Source organism: Mytilus edulis, chromosome 12, assembly GCF_963676685.1.
Source record: "Mytilus edulis chromosome 12, xbMytEdul2.2, whole genome shotgun sequence".
Taxonomy (NCBI): Eukaryota; Metazoa; Mollusca; class Bivalvia; order Mytilida; family Mytilidae; genus Mytilus; species Mytilus edulis.
The window spans coordinates 71,739,794-71,759,661 of record NC_092355.1 but is presented as its reverse complement, the minus strand read 5'-3'; the positions used below and the strand labels follow the sequence as shown (position 1 = coordinate 71,759,661).

At 34.7% G+C, this 19,868-nt stretch overlaps 2 protein-coding genes across 2 annotated transcripts in view; one reads left to right on the top strand and one right to left on the bottom strand.

Annotated features, from left to right (window-relative positions):
- The first annotated feature begins 334 nt into the window (after positions 1-334).
- Positions 335-19,868, top strand: part of LOC139499071 (uncharacterized) — a 28,113-nt gene continuing 8,579 nt past the window's right edge. Inside the window, exons 1-2 of the mRNA XM_071287740.1 lie at positions 335-466; positions 2,953-3,154. Coding sequence (XP_071143841.1) covers positions 406-466; positions 2,953-3,154 — 263 coding nt within the window. The 5' untranslated portion in view covers positions 335-405. The remainder of the gene's footprint in view (positions 467-2,952; positions 3,155-19,868) is intronic.
- LOC139499281 (uncharacterized) overlaps positions 16,602-19,868 on the bottom strand; it is a 740,979-nt gene continuing 737,712 nt past the window's right edge. The window contains exon 4 of the mRNA XM_071287950.1: positions 16,602-18,120. Within this exon, the coding sequence (XP_071144051.1) occupies positions 16,602-17,822 (1,221 nt within the window). The 5' untranslated portion in view covers positions 17,823-18,120. The remainder of the gene's footprint in view (positions 18,121-19,868) is intronic.

The window sequence follows — 19,868 nt, the reverse complement described above, 5'->3', positions numbered from 1 at the left end:
GTAACAAACAATTTTTTTTCAGAATTCAAAACAAATTATTTTTTTCTCCAAAAACTGGAAACAATTTTTTTTCCAAAAAAAACCATAGCCCCCCCCCCCCCCCCCCCCCAGAAAATCAAATGGTCGCTGCCTTACTAACTTTTTTTTAAACATTGCATATACACTTATACAACTGTTACCTTCATTACTACATCAATAAATTAGTTCTGATGAAAAGAAAACAAAAGTACATGTAGTACATTCTAAAATAATAACTCATTAGTAATTACTAACTACATTGAACATATTACATATACACTTATACAACTGTTACTTTCTGATGTAAAGAAACCAAATGTTCATGTAGTTGTATGACTTTTAAAGAAATTGATTATTCATATCATTCTGTAGTATTTGCTGAATGGGATGATGTCTCTAGATTTCATCATTTTGTTCTCGTTTTACTTGGGCTCGACATCCGCATCAGGTATTTATCAACTTTTGCTTTTAAATTGTTACAAGATGTTGAATTGGCTTTTTTTTAAATACAAAAAAGTAAAATCACAAAAATTCTGAACTCAAAACAAGTCCCTAATCATATGGCAAAATCAAAAGCTCAAACACATCAAACGAATGGACAACATCTGTCATATTACTGACTTGGTACTGGGATTTTCGTGTGTAGAAAATGGTGGATTAAACGTTTTATAGCATTTTTTGACTTTAGATAGTTTTGTAATGGTGATTTATTGCATAGCATCAATTGAATTACTAGCTACATGAACCAGAGGCAAGCCGCATGCTACATTGCCAGTATCGATCAAAAAGGTAGATATCGGGAGGATATTACCTTACCAGTAAAGTTTAGATTATTAGCTACTAGGTGGATGTCACATTGTCAGTATTGGTGGAATAACTAGACATAGGTACCAGGTGGATGCTGCCCTTCCGATATCAATTGAATTACTAGCTACCGGTCAAATGTAGTTCTGCCAGTTTTGATCGCATGACAAGCGACCGGGAAATTTTACACTGCGAGTATTATTCAAATTAGTAGCTCCCAGGGGTTTATGTTTATATACCGTATCGTTATTAATTGAATTACTATCTACCGGGCGAATGTTACCCTGTCAGTTTTGATCGGATGACTAGCGAGCGGGAAATTTTATACTGTTAGTATCGCTCAAATTGGTATATTGCTACCAGGTATATGTTACTCTTGTCGTTATCAAATGATATCCTAGCTACTGGGCGAATGTTACCCTGTCACTTTTGATCGGATGACTAGCGAGCGGAAAATTTTACAAAAATTAGTAAAATTTTATACCAGGTGAATGTCACTTTGCCAATATCAACCGAATTACAAAACAAAATGATGTTACTGTTACAGTAGCAACCGGGCAAATGTTACCCTGCCAGTATCGGTCGAACCAGTAGATTTCCGGGAAAGATGTTAACCTGCCAGTAACAATCTCATTATTAGCTACAAGGTGGATGTTGCCCATGCCTGTATCGTTTGGATTAATAGCTACTATGTAGAGTGCTACCATGCAAGTATCATTCGAATGGCATTTTTACTTAGTCATTGTCAATCGAATTGGTAGCTAGCTACCGGGCGGATGGTCCTGGTACATGCACTTATGTTAAAATACTCATCTGCGTTCTGTCCCATCATCAAACACAAATCAAACAATCAAGTTTAACAAGTAGTATATAAAACTGGATTATAAGATGAGAGATATAACGATTTGATTGACAATGAGACAATTATCCGGTCTACTTCTAAGAGAATATCATACTCTCTGCATGTTTATTTTCCTGCGCTTCATCACGGTCGATATAAGTAACAGAACTTACATATAAGATTTATTTCTGATTTGATTTAGACCTGTCCTAAAATACACGAACTACTTGCCAATGGGTGTTATGCAATTGGCCGTTTCAGAATTTAAAGCATCATGGGTAATTTTATTGTTCGTACCTCAAAATGAAAATAACGTCACGTCATTGGTTAAATTTCCATTGTTTATGACGTTTTGATGTACACTTTTGAAAATAATATTACCCAGGATGCATTAGATTCTGAAATGGCGAATTAACAAAAAGCCATCAAACCGTATGAATTTATTTTTTTTGCACATGTGTATGTTTTGTCTTATCATGCCTATGGTGAATGAGTAAATATTTTGAGACATTGACTGCTAGGTAAACGTATCTAAAAACATTCTTTCCATCCTCAAATTCCCTTATTAAAAATCACACATTTTTGCGTCATAATGATTATAATTTGTGTTGTACAAGATGTCTAAAACATAAATTCATTGATTTAATGTATTAAATTCATGTACTTTTGTTTTAAAGTACTTTATAATCAGTCGTAAGGTTGTATGAGGTTAGAGTGTTAGAATTCGAACGTCAGACATATATTTCAGGAAGTAGAAAATATTATTTTCAGGGTCTTTAGATCTCGAGTTCGGATATTTATTGATTTTGGTACAACAAGATTTGTCCTTAGCAGTTTTGACTTTTTTCCCCCTCGCCTTGTACAATTATATATGGTAACCACAAGAAAGAACTCACAAAACCAACTTCTGTATGTTTTTTTTATATTTTACCATATCAAATCACGTCTCTAAAATGAAAAAAAGCGTGGTAGGATAGGTCAATGAAATAAGTCTTCGCCAGAGAAAGATTGACGTAAAAGATTAGCAACTATAGGTCACCGTTAACAATGAGCAAAACACATACAGCATAGCAAGATATGATAAAAGGCACTAAAACGACCAATGTAAAAAAAAAACAAGATCGAAAATTGATATGAAAAAAGGAACGACCGACAACCGCTGAATTACAGACTCCTGACTTGGGACAAGCACTTATACAGAATGTGGCGGGGTTAAACAAATGTTCGGCGCGGTAACATCGGACAGTAGTGTAACAGCTCATACGAAATTTGTTATATTTTCTTCCTAGATATTACTGCACCAGTAAATTGCAAAGGTTTCTGTGCACTTGAGTGCGTCCGTCAAAATAGGGTTTACGTAAATGTGGAGGACACAAGTGTTCGCGAAACTGTGAAAAGTACTGACCCAACAGTATTAGTAACAACAAAAAAGGGAGCTGCGTCACAAAATTCTGTATGCTTTGTCAGATCAAGACAATTTACCCTTATAAGGCAAGTAGAACTATTCGATAAGCATTAATAAATGTATTTTTTTATCTGATATGTTGGTTGTTGTTTTATTATGTTCTCAATGGTAATATCAAAAGGAAGTGACGTGAGTTAATACCCCAGTCACACTAGGCCGCAATCGAACTACGATTTGTTAAATAAATACACATTTTGACGATCGTATTGCGATCGTGTAGATCGCAGTAAGGTCCTATCACGGTCGTGCGTGCGGATGTGGCGAGCGTAGTGAGCGTGTAGTGATAGCGCGATTCTAGTCTGAGAGACTGCGCTACTATCTCACAGCGGCATTGCTACGACATTTCTACGACCATCACCGTGACCCAACTACCGCTTCCATTACGACGATACCACGTTTATACCACGCAGTTCAAGACCATAATATGATTCTAGAACGCCAACGCCGTGCCCAACACGCTTTTCTAACGACCTGACTACGTTCATACTACTACCATCATGCTCATTTTCGTTGTCACATGAAATAAAAAGTTATATAAAGAGGGGGGCAATACCTATTTATGTTAATATGTTTTGGCCTTTTTCAAGGTGTTGTTAACTGTTATCTGAGATAAATTTGAACTGTTAACGGTTTTCAACCCACTGTGTAAACTGTTATCTGCATTTTTGCATTTGTTGTTAACTGTCAAAATCGAGTTGTTGTTAACATGTTAACGGACTCCCTATTGTCCCCCTTTATAAAAGCTTTTCAGGTTTTGTTTGTCTGCATGTTAACTGGACATCTTGTCCTTTTTCTTCATCTTTATTATCTCTATTATCGTTCACTAAAACATCGTCCTTTGATCTTGACCAGCAATAGGTGATTCAGGTTGGATTGGTCGGTTCGACATCTCTACTGGATCAGAGTTCGTATCACAGGACCCTCTATCTCTACATCTACCCCTACCACCACGCCCACGAGTCCTAGTAGATTTTGGTGGCATGCCTGTGTTGTTTCCGAGAAATCGAATAGAACTTTATTTTATGGAACACGATTTTGACGTTATTGCTGAGAGCGTAGTAAGATCGCAATATGAACGTGGTATGATCGTAGTATGGTTGTGGCAAAAGCGTCCTATAAAATCGCAGCAGAAGCGTGATAAGATCGTGTTGCAATCGGATAATAATAATAATAATAATAATAATAATAATAATAAATTCTGTATTAAACGAAGTAAACATTAATATTGATGGATAATCAAAAGGCTTATTCAAAATTAATCTTGCTGTGCGCTTTTGTAGTTTATGAATACGCTCAATGTTGCAATTTGCGGTAAAACCCCATATGGTGCAACATTAATCAATTATTGGTAATATATAACTATTATAAACTAAAGGCTCTCAAGAGCCTGTATCGCTCACCTGATTCTACTTGGGTTTTTGAAATCATATAAAAAAATATAAAATTTGGCTAAAAGTGACAACACAACCTCATTTATAAGGAAAGGAACATGCTTAATTTCATTCAAAAGTCCCCCACTGGCGGCCATCTTGGATGACGGATCGGCTACAAAGTAACAACACTTGGTCAGCACCTCATAAGGAACATTCATGCCATGTTTGGTTTTATTCCATTCGGTGGTTCTCTAAAAGAAGTCATTTGTAACATTTCCCATAGGGTCCTATGTTAAACTAAGTCCCCTGCTGGCGGCCATCTTGGATGATGGATCGGCTACAAAGTAACAACACTTGGTCAGCACCTCATAAGGAACATTCATGCAATGTTTGGTTTTATTCCATTCAGTGGTTCTCTAAAAGAAGTCATTTGTATGCATTTCCCATAGGGTCCTATGTTAAACTAAGTCCCCCGCTGGCGGCAATCTTGGATAATGGATCAGCTACAAAGTAACAACACTTGGTCAGCACCACATTAGGAACATTCATGCCATGTTTGATTTCATTCCATTCAGTGGTTCTGTAAAAGAAGTCATTTGTATGCATTTCCCATAGGGTCCTATGTTAAACTAAGTCCCACGCTGGCGGCCATCTTGGATGATGGATCAGCTACAAAGTAACAACACTTGGTCAGCACCACATAAGGAACATTCATGCCATGTTTGGTTTCATTCCATTCAGTGGTTCACTAGAAGAAGTCATTTGTATGCATTTCCCATAGGGTCCTTTGTTAAACTAAGTCCCCTGCTGGCGGCCATCTTGGATGATGGCTCGGCTACAAAGTAACAACACTTGGTCAGCACCTCATAAGGAACATTCATGCAATGTTTGGTTTTATTCCATTCAGTGGTTCTCTAAAAGAAGTCATTTGTATGCATTTCCCTTAGGGTCCTATGTTAAACTAAGTCCCCCGCTGGCGGCAATCTTGGATAATGGATCGGCTACAAAGTAACAACACTTGGTCAGCACCACATTAGGAACATTCATGCCATGTTTGATTTCATTCCATTCAGTGGTTCTCTAAAAGAAGTCATTTGTATGCATTTCCCATAGGGTCCTATGTTAAACTAAGTCCCACGCTGGCGGCCATCTTGGATGATGGATCAGCTACAAAGTAACAACACTTGGTCAGCACCACATAAGAAACATTCATGCCATGTTTGGTTTCATTCCATTCAGTGGTTCACTAGAAGAAGTCATTTGTATGCATTTCCCATAGAGTCCTATGTTAAACTAAGTCCCCCGCTGGCGGCCTTCTTGGATAATGGATCAGCTACAAAGTAACAACACTTGGTCAGCACTCCATAAGGAACATTCATGCTATGTTTGGTTTCATTCCATTTAGTGGTTCTCTAGAAGAAGTCATTTGTATGCATTTCCCATAGGGTCCTATGTTAAACTAAGTCCCCGGCTGGCGGCAATCTTGGATAATGGATCGGCTACAAAGTAACAACACTTGGTCAGCACCACATTAGGAACATTCATGCCATGTTTGATTTCATTCCATTCAGTGGTTCTCTAAAAGAAGTCATTTGTATGCATTTCCCATAGGGTCCTATGTTAAACTAAGTCCCCGGCTGGTGGCCATCTTGGATGATGGATCAGCAACAAAGTAACAACACTTGGTCAGCACCTCATAAGGAACATTCATGCCATGTTTGGTTTCATTCCATTCAGTGGTTCTCTAAAAGAAGTTATTTGTATGCATTTCCCATAGGGTCCTATGTTAAACTAAGTCCCCTGCTGGCGGCCATCTTGGATGATGGATCGGCTACAAAGTAACAACACTTGGTCAGCACCCCATAAGGAACATTCATGCTATGTTTGGTTTTATTCCATTCAGTGGTTCTCTAAATGAAGTCATTTGTATGCATTTCCCTTAGGGTCCTATGTTAAACTAAGTCCCCTGCTGGCGGCTATCTTGGATGATGGATCGGCAACAAAGTAACAACACTTGGTCAGCACCTCATAAGGAACATTCATGCCATGTTTGGTTTCATTCCATTCAATGGTTCTCTAAAAGAAATCATTTGTACGCATTTCCCATAGCGTCCTATGTTAAACTAAGTCCCCCGCTGGCGGCCATCTTGGATGATGGATCGGCTACAAAGTAACAACACTTGGTCAGCACCTCATAAGGAACATTCATGCCATGTTTGGTTCCATTCCATTCAGTGGTTCTCTAGAAGAAGTTCAAAATGTAAATTGTTAACGACGACGACGCCGGACGACGCCGGACGACGACGACGACGGACGACGGACGCCAAGTGGTGAGAAAAGCTCACTTGGCCCTTCGGGCCAGGTGAGCTTAAAAGGATAAGACCTTTTCGAGGTAAGTATCGTTTTAATCTTTTTAGCAGGTATAATCTGCTTGAAAATATTTCACATACTTTATCTATGTGAATTGACCATGATATATTTTTATCAATATGGATACCAAGAAGTTTTTCCACTTCTACATTGTCAAATGCAGTTTGATTTTACGATAATACACACAAGACATAGTTACAATTCTCAAGTTTTCTCTCAGATCCCATAAGCATACATTTGGACTTCTTGTTATTTATTATCATATTGTTTTTAGCACACTATTCAATTACGTTTTCAAAGTCTTTATTTAAATACGAGTTTAAGTTTGAAATAGATTTGGACGATGTATGCAAAGTTGTGTCATCTGCATATAATTCAGACTCTGTGTGTTCTAATTTAAACGGGAGATCATTTATATAGATTAAGAATAATAAAGGTCCTAATATGGAACCTTGTGGGACCCCAAATGTTACATTATTGTATCCTGATTCAGTTGTTCCAATTTTAACCTTTTGCAATCTATTTGAGAGATAGGATGAAAACCACTTAACAGAGTGATTATCACATTTATATAAATTAAGTTTCGATAATAAGATGTTATGATTAACAGTGTCAAAGGCTTTTTTAAAATCTAGAAATAAAACAGCAGTAAAATTGCATTGTCAAATTCTTCTAACCATTTGTTAATTATTTTAAAATAATCCAGATTGTTGTTGTACTTATAGTTTGTATTTAGTTAAAAATGAATACAATTGTTTAAACACAGTCCTCTCAAAAATCATGGTCACTGTAGGTAAAATCGAAATAGGACGATAATTGTTAGGATCATCCTTATTACCGGCTTTGAAAATTGGAGTTACTTTTGCATACTTTAAAATATCAGGAAATATACCTGTACATAAACTAAGGTTTATAATATGAGTGAGAGAATCTAATATTATTTATTTTGATACTTTTAATATTTTTAGGCCAACTTCATCGGTCCCGGTTGATTTATTAATATCTAGATTTGAGAGATATTTAAAGACATCAGCATTTGTGACAGTGTATAGTGAAAACAATGTGTTATCATTAATTTTGGATTTAACATAATTGTTTATTTTCTCTGATTCAAAATTAGAATGGGGATGTGGAATAAGTTTTTCTCCCACTGAACTTAAGTGATCATAAACGATGATGACTGATGTACCCATATTTTGACTATTATATTTATTATGTCTGTTTTTTTAACGCATCAATGTAAAAATATCGGAAATTGATGAGACTGTCATTAAAGTGAGAGGGTTAGCGCTATAGAACCAGGTTTAATCCACCATTTTCTACATTTGAAAATTAGTCTAGCGGATATCAGAATAATTGATCACTTTATGGTAAAAGCATGAAACTTGGCATAGTGAAAGATTAAGGGGTATAGACACAATTCAGATATGAAGCCACGAAAAAAAATCCAATATGGCGCCAAATTCAAGATGGCCGACATAAGTATAACATCATTCATTTGATGAAGACTTCCAATTTTAATGAAGATGTCACAAACTTAATGAAATACAATTAAGATATGTCAGTTATTATTTTTGTAAACCTTATAATAAAGAAATCATCAAAATGGCGTCCAAATTCAAAATGGCGCGTCAAAATGTCTAAGTTTGAAAGTATTCGTATGTGTACATCATCATTGTGTGATAGAAAGTTACCAAATCCGTGAAACTGATCATTTGATATAAATACAGGCCTACAGTGTATCAACAATACATAGGTGCATAGATTATATTTCCAAAATGGCAGCAATATTCAAAATGGCGCCGTTTGAGGTAGCACTACAGTCTAACAATGATTTTTTGGAGATATTTTTTTTATCACATAATTTTGAAATAAGTATTATTCTGCACAGTTTGTAAAAATCCCAAAGTCATTATCATATCACAACAGGGAGTAAAATGATAATGAACTTATGAAAATAAAAAGCACATGGTAATTAATCTAAATATATAGGCATTTGGGAGGGGCTAATATGTCAATCATCTGTTGATACCAGTGTCCAGCTGTTAATCACTGACCACAAGATAAATATTGTAGTCTTATCTCATTGTTTTGCAACACGAATTATTGATATAACACGAACATGGAAGTGAACAAAGAAAACGAAAAAAACTAAAAGGAAAAAATCTACCTAAAATTACAAAAAATACTATGGAAAAGAGTGGGAAAGTATTTTTGAAAGCCTCTGACTGCCTGTATAAATTTCCTCTCTTTGGTCTTCTTCATTTAAATACAGTTTTATGCATTTTAACTAATTTTCAGTTTATGTGTAATTTTTCAGTTCCATAAATTTAAAAATCATGTGGGGAAAGTGTATTTTCAGGAAAAGGGTGGTCTTGATCTTTTTATGAACTTGTTTTTTGATACACATTTTTAATGTTCTAGCTAATTTCAGACATAGTTTATTTCTTTTTTAAAATTAAAATTAAATTATTCTTTATGTATAGAGAATAATGATGTTAAACATTGATTAAATGCAGCTGGCCAATCATGCTATTCTCTTATCTTAGACTGTCTGGAAAGAGGCGGAGCTTTGTCTATATTTAATCTCTACATCACATGTTGGTCAAATCTGTGACATCATACTCCCGCCAAATGGCAAGTTAGTGTTGGACAGTTCACATTTCATGCAAAATTCACAGCATTAGAGCATCAAAGACACAAAAGTGTGTGGTTCTATTGATATAGTAATGGTATCAGAACACTCCTGGGGTGTTCCCAGTTGAATGTTTGTATTTATATTGACTTTATAGGGGTTCTAATGGGGAAATTCAGTTTTTAGGTCGTTTCTCAGAACAATTTTTCATGAGAATTGTGAGGAAAAATTGAAAATAGAAACTTTATGGGTACCCCCTTTGGCTTGACCTTGATAGATATGATTAAAGGGTGTATTTTCTACAATACCGTGTCCCAGTTTTTGGATAATTTGATTCTAAATGAATTTATAGGTCTCCAAAGATGAAAGGTGAAATGAGGTTTGGCACCCAGCAGTTAAATCAATATATCTTCTTATTGGAGGCTTATATCAAAAATCTAAGACACGGTTTTGGAGATTGTTTATTGTTGATTAAAGGGTTGAAAACAAATTTTTACTACCATTTGACATGAATGTGCCATTTTTATCCAAGTTGAAAGACCACTTTTTTGGCAATTAATGAGCTATATTTTGAGATTAATCAAACCAAAAATAAATATATATATATTAAGAAAAAAATATATTTCAGCTTTAAAATGAGTTAAAGATTTAAAAAATCCATTGAGTAGTTTTGGAGAAATTAATCTTTAAAGACTGTTGATTGGAGTCAGAAAATTCTGACTGTAGTGCTACCTTAACATGTCAAAATTTTACGTTTCTTTTTAAATATGGTATAAAAATGATTAAAAAATACTTGATCATTTTTTCAATACAAGCACGTATATACAAACATATTATTATTTAATGTAATAAGTGACATTAGCTATGAAATAAAAATGGTCGATTCAACTCAAAATGGCGTCTTTGACGAGTCCCCCCCCCCACAGTTACAGGTAATAACCTTAGAAAATTTATCAATTTTCCTGAAATGAAAAAAACAACATATGCAGTATTTAATTCTACAAAGAGAATTTACTTTTTAGAAATGAGGTAAGAAATAAAAAAACTCCCAAGTAGCTATTTAACATAAACATAGATCAAAGTTATGATGACAATATGATCAAAATGCAGGAAAATCAAAATAAAGCACAGTGACTCAATCAGTTTCTCTTTCACAGTCCGTTTAGCAGTTACATATTGCTGTGCATTTTAATGCTGCTTTCAAGCATTTACATGCTCCTCGACATCATTTCTTACAGTGGATGAGATCTTGGCATGACAATAAAGCGTCAGCAAGCACAGACAAGAATGGTACCCAAGTACCATCAAGTTTTTGCCAACCAAGTACATCTGGTGTTGGCATACTTGGATTTGCACCTAAACAATTGCCCAAAATAACACTACCTTAGTAAGCTGTACGTTTCGTATGTTGAAGAAGTTCATCACGTGTTGGAGGGATATTGTCAATTGTTCTTGTCTTCTGTGTGAATAACTATTTTCTTAACTCATTCATCGTATAATTTGTACTAGACCGATCATACAAAAGCACAACATACCGTTCTATTACTTTTAACACTTTTAAAATTTTCACTTCATTTGGATTCTCAATAACCTGCAGAAATGCTTCTGAAAACTCCTCATATACGGACCATGTGTCCGAAGCTGATTTCTTACCCTTCCCAGAAAAAGCTGAGATTGTGTCACAACCGGTAAAGGCATGACACAGTAAAACGACTTTCGATTCAATGGTCCTAGGACAAGGCACCATCCATGAACTGATATATCGGAAGTTCTTCCTAGTGCCAAAACCTATCCTCAGCTATTCAATCTGCAGTCTGTTTGGAATGATTCTTGGAAGGATAATATTTGTTCATGATGAGGTTTATTAGATTCGTTAGTGTATACAAAGCATTCGGTGTCATTTTCAAATTCATTTACCAAACTAGCCATTTCAGGCCCAGCAACCATCAATCTATGAAGCGCTCCTGGATTTTCCGTCAATCAAACAGCACCACCATCTGCTTTAACATGCGCATTATTTTGTTCGTCGGCTTGATTAAAAGCCATACAGGAAAATTTCTTCTCGGTCTTGGTGACAAAAAGGGTTGCCGCTAAGGATTGCTCTGAGGGTTTCTGGATTCTTTTTTGGCAACTGAAGCATATCACGCAGACAAATTGGAAGCCATCGTGAATAGTTGGTGTGATCCAAGGCAAAGAACCAAGGAATGATCTTTGCGAGAGCTTCAATATATAATAAAAAGTTACCCTCACGTATAGACCATATAAATATTAATAATGTCTATTCAAATTTGAGAGTTATATACCAGAAGTTAAAGTGCAGAGATTGTTTAGATAGTTTCACTCTTCAATTCTAAGATAACCTCATCATACCTCAAAACATCTTTGTACTGGCAGTACGCGTTTGACAATTGACGGTTAAGTGTGCATGTTGTAACTTGGTGTGTTCTTCGTGTTGTTGTAACAGGAGAAGCTTTTAGGAATGAATCATCTGTACCTTGTGATGTAACCTGTGCATTTACTAAAACACTTGTCCATTCACTATCTTCAAGCCAACTACCAAATGTTTTGAACGCAGCCATTTCTATGTGTAGGCCGCCGAACATCATTACTAAATGATCCTCGCCAGACATCTGAGGCCAGTTCCATTATAATTGTTTTGCTATTGTGAAAAGGGGTTGGTCAAAAGCAACAACTGGAGTTTGGCCTGGATTTAGCTTTATTACAGCGTTACGAATAATGTTCAATGAGTGTCGTATCAATGCAACAGATTTTGCTTGCTCATGAAACAGAGGTAGAAGGGCAGACACTGCTGGTAATTTATTCGCATCTGACAGTACTACAGCATGATAGGCGGACCATGAAATGTTTTTACCCACTTTAGCCTTAACACTTGAATTTTCTGCAACATGTTTCAGCCATTTGAATTTCCCTTTTAATGCAGCTGGGAATGAGGACATATCAATTGAAAGTTCTCCTTCAACTAATGGGATATCTGGTTCGTTGAATCTTAGTACAGCTGGTGGAAGATTTGAATAACTCTCTGGTAATGGTTAAAGAGAAACTCTCTTTGACTGGCATTTCAACATAGGTTCAGATTGGAGAAATGTTTGAACAACGCCTTGAACATCTTCTGAAATATGTTGGAATAAAGATATACTTGTACCATCGAATGAATCTTTTGACGATATACTGCTTGGATTGTGATCAATGTTGTCTACAGCAGATGAAGTAAATACATTTTGTAGTAGATTGGTAGGGCAAACTATACCGTCTTTTACATTACGGTCACAAGCCATGGAAGTAAAAATTTCTACCAATCAGTGGTAGGAGACAAATAGTCCAAGTTTGAAGAAAGTATCTACTACATGTAGATCACGTTTTCTAGTCTTACAGAGGATCATGATTCCCAAATAAGCACAAACTGTAGGTTCGTGATCTTTTATGTGACGGTTTGATAGTTTCTTTGTACATCTATACATTAGAAGCGCTGTGCTATCGTTAATGTCGACTGAGAATATAAACGATCCTGAATGTTGGGTCCAAACTAAATCATACTGACCAAAGAAAGCAATGACTGGGGTACAGATTTTTCCTGACATCACTTTGGAAAGGTTTCTTTAAATTCCTAATTTGATGCGAAAATATCTGTACGAAACAAACGTAGCTGCTTTTGATATGTTGAAAAATTTATTATTTAAGTCTTCTAAGCAGACTCTCGTCAATGCAGGACCAGTGTCATATTTGAAAGCAAGAATGTTTATGGTTTCTGATAATAAGACTTTTGACGGCCATTTTGAATTTGTCGGCCATTATGGAATTATTTTTTATTGTTCCATATTTATAAAAGATTAATTAGCATCATAACAAGCAATATGCAAAGTTTTGTGCTTTTATTTTCAAATGATCAATTATACCATTTTTTTTTTAACTCTGCATCATGACTGTTGGCGGCCATTTTGAATGTGTCGGCCATTATGGTATTCTTTTTGATTGTTCCATATTCATAAAAGATTAATAAGCAATATAACTAGCAATATGCAAAGTGTTGTGCTTTTATTTCCAAATGATAAATTAAGGACATAAAGCCATATTTTTTGGACTCTGCCTCATGACTGTTGACCACCATTTTGAAATTGGTGGCCATTATGGAATTATTTTTATTGTTCCATATTCAGAAAAGATTAATTATCATCATAACTAGCAATATGCAAAGTTTTGTGTTTTTATTTTCAAATGATAAATTATACTATATTTTAGACTCTGCTTTATGACTGTTGGCGGCCATTGTGGAATTTTTTTTGATGGCTCCATATCCAAAAATATTTATAAGCATCATAACTAACACTGTGCAAAGTTTCATGCTTTTGCCACAAAGTGATCAATTGTCCCAAAATATTGGACTTAGCTGCTGGACTAAATGCCTGTACCAAGTCAGGAATATGACAGTTTTTGTCCATTCGTTTTTGATGCGTTTTGTTATTTGATTTTGCCATGTGATTATGGACTTTCCCAATTGATCTTCCTCAAAGTTCAGTATTTTTGTGATTTTACTTTTTAAGCAGTTTACAATATGCCAATTTTATCCGTAAGATTCTTATCTTCGTAGGTTATCATATCAATATCATGACCCGTTGTAGAGTTAAGATCTTTTAAATGTCTCCATAGAGTTTTACAGTTTTTATCATTATTAATGGGTTCCATAAAATACTTAGATTTTGAAGAACGAATCAGTTTATTTGTTAGGTTCCGGTATTTCTTATAATTATCCATATCTTTGTTTTTATGATAATAATCTCTCTAGTGAGCTGATTTACAGATTTCATCTGTATACCACTGGTTGATATTTATTTTTTATCCGTTTGGTTACAACAGGGTCATGTTTATCTAAAACATTAATAATAAGATAATACCACATATTAATTGCTTCATTTGGGTCACTTATTTCATGTATAACATTAAATGGTTGTTCAGACAAATCATTTAAGAATAATTCTTCAATGTTAAATGTTTTGCAGTTTCTGTATGGAATCTCTAAATGTGAACCAGATTTATCCAGATTTATCCTTGATAAGCTTAGTAAATCTGTTTACGGTGCAGCTAATGGGATAGTGATCACTTAGGGCATTAGATGGCACTGTGACATCGATAATATGTGAGGGATTAGTGCTGTAAATATGGTCAATTAATGTGACACTAGTTGAAGTAGCTCGAGTAGGATCAATAACCATTTGATGAAGACCATATGTTGAAATAAAATTTGACCATCTAAAAGGAAGTGTCTTCATATAATCAATATTAAAATCACCCATCAATAAAATATTATCGTTTATAGGGAGGGCATTAATGAATTCTTTTTCGATATTATCGTACCAGGAAGTTTGACTGTTTGGTGGTCTGTACACAAAGCATAATAAAAGACACTCATTATGTTTTGGCAAAATTTTAAACCACATAGTTTCGATGTTTTCACTTTCTAATGAAGTTAGTCTTTCATATTTAATATTATTATCAAAGTAAACTATCCAGCCTCCACCTTGCCCGTTTTCTCTATCTTTTCTTGCATTAGTCATGTTAGTAGAGCTGTAGCCGGGAATATTGATCTCATTTGAATCCTGCTTGCATTTTTTTTCATTTAAAAACGTTTCGCACATACCGATAATATATCTGGTCTCTATGATTTATTAAGATTTTCAAAGTTAGCTCTTATTTCATCAATTTTAGGTAAAATATGTTGTATATTATGGCATGTTAATTTTAAACCTTTTTGGGAGTGGCCATAAGTATTGGTAAAATCTTGATTAGTTTTATTTTGCCTAATTGTTGAATTTAATAAAGATTCAGGGTTAAGATTAATCCTTTTATTTTTACAAGAGTTATTGATACTATTTATATTTAGCTGGTGGTTCTTAGTAAGGTTACTTCATTATTCATGTTTATAGAGGACACATGTTTACAACAACAATCAAAACAATCATTTTGACAAACATCACACACAATTGTATTAAGTATTTCAAAAGTATTTTTTATACATATGTTATCTGATTGATCTGATTGACATTCTTTGCTAATTTTTCATGCAGAGTGGTTGTACCAACAGTTAATCTCTTTATGTCCAAGACGAAAACAAAAGTTACATTTGATCCTTTGATCATGTTTGCAGTTTGACAGAGTGGGATAATTTGAGTCCCATGTATTTCTGTAAGGCTGCACTGACGAATTGACATTTCTTATAGGTATTACTTCGTTAATGTTATCAATAGCATAGGATCAGATTCCCTTATGTTATACGTCATCTAATGAGATGCAGATTTTATAGGTATTCTTATCTCTGAAAACCCGGATGTTGCGGACAAACACTCAGCATGATTGTATTACTTTAACTTAGTAATGCATATCAATTTGTAAAATTGGAATTAAAGTAAACATTTAAATTGGGTTTAACTATATTAATATATAATAATAAATAAATAAACAAAAAATCTAACAAAATGTACAGTTGAATAGATAGTCAGTGTTTTATATTAATTAAGCGTACTACTTATATAGAATCATATTCAAAACAGTGTAGCTGTGGCCATTGAATGACAACCTTAAATTATCCCATTGACTGGGGCAGATTATGTGAACGTTTGTCTGTAACAATCGCTGCTCACTATGAACTTGTTAAAGGCACTTAAACTGTGGGGTCACAAAAGGTTCTCAACACCTAAATAAAGAAATTAGAAAAACTAATCAGGAATAACACGATGTTTTGATTTATATCAATAATATAAATCAAAACATAAAGTTATTCCTGATTAATTTTTCGAACTATTTTAATATTAAAGGCGTTAAGAACCTTTGGTGACCCCACAGTTTAAATTCTATAATAAGTAAGTAGTGAGCAGTTGTCGTTACAGACACACGTTCACCTAATCTACCCCAGTCAATGGGATAATTTAAGGCTGTCAATCAATGGCCACAGCTACACTGTTTTGAATATGATTCTATTATGATCAATCTTAACAATTTTATCAATTAGTTTGTGACATTTTCCTCTATACTTATTTCCGAAAGGGCTTGATTGATGTGTTCGAGGTTTGTTTTTGATCTGGGTTAACATCCACCAATAATGATAGTTTTAATTCCTTTGTTTTTTGCACTTTGGATAATATTTTTGTATTTCCGTTTGAAAGTTTGAATAGATAATTTCGCATCGATATTTCCACCAAACTGCAGAACTATTGTTGCAAACGGTGATAAATCAATTTCTTCAATCTTTCTTTCAAAATCCGAGACTAAAGCACCCCGATTTGTGCTAACATATACATTATCATTTAGATCAGTTGTTTTGATTTCTTTTGTGATTGAGCTTCCCAAAATTAAAATATTGTCAGAAATTCTGTCTTTTCGGTTGTTCCGAATTTTCAGTTTGAGTTTTTGCCTAGTGGTAGATTGATTTATTTCATCTTTTTTACCTTCAACTGATGTAGTTACAGCACTGCTTGCTGGAGTTGACGATAGTAGAATTCCACTGTTGAAACTAGCATTATCTTTGCTTAATTTACGTTTTGGTTTTGGAGTATGTGACACAACATTTTTGTTTTCCATTTTACCGGCTATTTGCTTACTTAATGTACTTATATCATCCTCTAGACCCGTAATTGTTTGATTTGCCAATTTTAAGTCACTAGAAAGTCTTGACACTTGTGCTTGGAGTTTTTGCTCACTTCCTCTGCATTCCTCACGTTCATTTCGGAGTTTTGTATTTTCAATTTCTTTGTTATGAATAATCTTTATGAGTTCTGCATTTTGAGCTGTCAATGTAGAGATATTTAAATTAAGGTTTTCCAGCAAGTTTACAATTTTGTCAGAAAAACAGGATGACATTTGCTTTGGCATGACAATGGAAGCAGGTGGTATAGCGCTTGTGTTTTGCTGAATTACTGTGGATGATAATGATACTTCTTCAAGATTGATATTATTGTCATTTTCACAGTTCGTTGAAAGCTCCTTAGGGATGGTAAGACTGTCATTTCTAAAGTCTGCTTTAACTGTTGTTTGGCTGTTTTCAATTGAAACCTCTGTGTGGGCCAGATTATCAAAGTCATAATTAAAAGAAGCGTCGCTTACCTCACTTTCTTTGATGTTGACTAAGTCCCTAATTTTACTAAAATATTTGTCTCTCCAAGTAATACAGGTGTGTTTTCCTTGTACTAATATAGTTCCGTTTGTGTAAAAAGTAATACTGACAAATTTTCCTTCTGATTTCGTTGAGAATTGAATTTGAAGTCCATTTCTAGTTACGTGCTCAGTTACTGCAAATTTTCCTAACATCACTTCTTTACACGCCTCGACCCATAAATATCACAGGGTACACGTATTGCATTCCCCTCGTCGTCAAAACGGTCGAATTGAAAGTCCGTACTTACTTCCTCGTTTCGAAGTATATATTTTCTTGTTTTTCCGGCATTTCTTTTGATTAACATTGCTTGATTTATTCACTGAAAGTTCAGAATCCGAAAAAGAAAAGGAACCCAACGTACTATTAAAGTCTGAATTTACACTTGTTGATACTTGGTTTGTATAATCCATGATCATGATGATTAGTAGTGGGAGCTCAGAAAAAACACGTCTGCATCCTTCAATGTCTTATCCAGCCAGGAATAGAAGTGCATATAAATCGTGGTATGGTCGTAGAAAGAACGTGATGAGCGTATTAAGATCGTGATAATCGCAGTGAGGTCACAAAACAAACGTGGTGAGAACGGGGTATAATCGTAGCGGAATCGTCGTAGAAGGGTAATGCGGACGTGCTAGCATCATGAAAACAACCAAAATTTACATTTTCAATGCCGCTCACGGTAATACGGCGACCTCACGGTGACATCGCGTTCTGAATCTATATTAGATCAAGAGGAGCGTAGTGCGATCGTCTAGTGTGACTGGGGAATTAGCAAAAAACATAAAGGTTTACGATAGGAACATAAAGGTTTACGACAGGAACATAAAGGTTTACGACAGGAAGTAACGTGCACCTTCATCAACGTCATTAAAATTAACAATTTCATACACTTTGCAGTCCAAATAATAAACCTGTAAATATTATACAATTGATTAATCACCACTCCATCTAAAATCGTGAAAAGGATAGTGCATTTGTAAAAAAAATATCTTCTAACTAATATGAGGCAGGCATAACCTGGGAATGGGGACGAAGTCTGTCTGTATTATTTTTTTTAATTCAATCACGTTGATAAAAGAAACCGAAATACCGTACGTAACGTTCCCGATTTTGATTCTGTTGTTAGGGAATTAGCTGTGACGTTCTTTAAGTTATGACGTCATATTGGATGTAAACAAAAGAAACGCTTTCATCAGGTAACGTTTTTTCATATCAAACAATTATTAAAATTGAATTTGTAACGTTAGTGAGATCCAATCTTATATTTTACTAGACTGATAAATATAATTTTTTTCAAAGTCTCATGCAAACAAGACAGATATCTGCGCAAAAGCGGAGAAAACCGGAACAGGAAGTAGATCTGAAAAAAAAGTTAATGATTTTGAGTTCATTAGTAGAATGAAAAATTCGGGAAATTTTCCCGATTTTTTTTTTTTTTTTTTATTGATTTTTCTACCGTAATTGGGGACTTCGTCCCCATAATATGAGGCAGGCATTACCTGTAAATGGGGACGAAGTCTGTATGAATTATTTTTTTGTAACTTAATTATTTGTCAAAAAAAAAAGAAACGGAAATACCGTAACGTTTCCGAGTTTGGTTCTGTTGTTAGGGATTTTAGTTGTGACGTTATTTAAATTATGACGTCATATGCAATGTAAACAAAGAAACGTTATCATTAGGTAACGTTTTTTCATATCAAGGAATTATTAAAAATGAAATTGGTATTGCGCGTTTCTTCCTATTTTATACTAGACTGATAAATATATATTTTACTCAAAGTTTCATACAAACGAGACCGGAAAAAGGAAGTATATTGTACATTTCTGCGCAGGTCCGGGATTTCAAAACATGACATAAAAAAAATTGAACGATTTTGAGTTCATTAGTACAATGAAAAATTCGGGAAATTTTCCCGATTTTTTTTTTTATTGAATTTTCTACTGTTATTGGGGACTTCGTCCCCATATTATGTCTTGATATTTTTTACAGTTATCATGATAAATATGAAATAAAATTGAGAATGGAAATGGGGAATGTATCAAAGAGACAACAACCCGACCATAGAAAAAACAACAGCGGAAGGTCACCAACAGGTCTTCAATGTAACGAGAAATTTCCGCACCCGGAGGTGTCCTTCAGCTGGCCCCTTAACAAATATATACTAGTTCAGTGATAATGAACGCCATACTAATTTCCA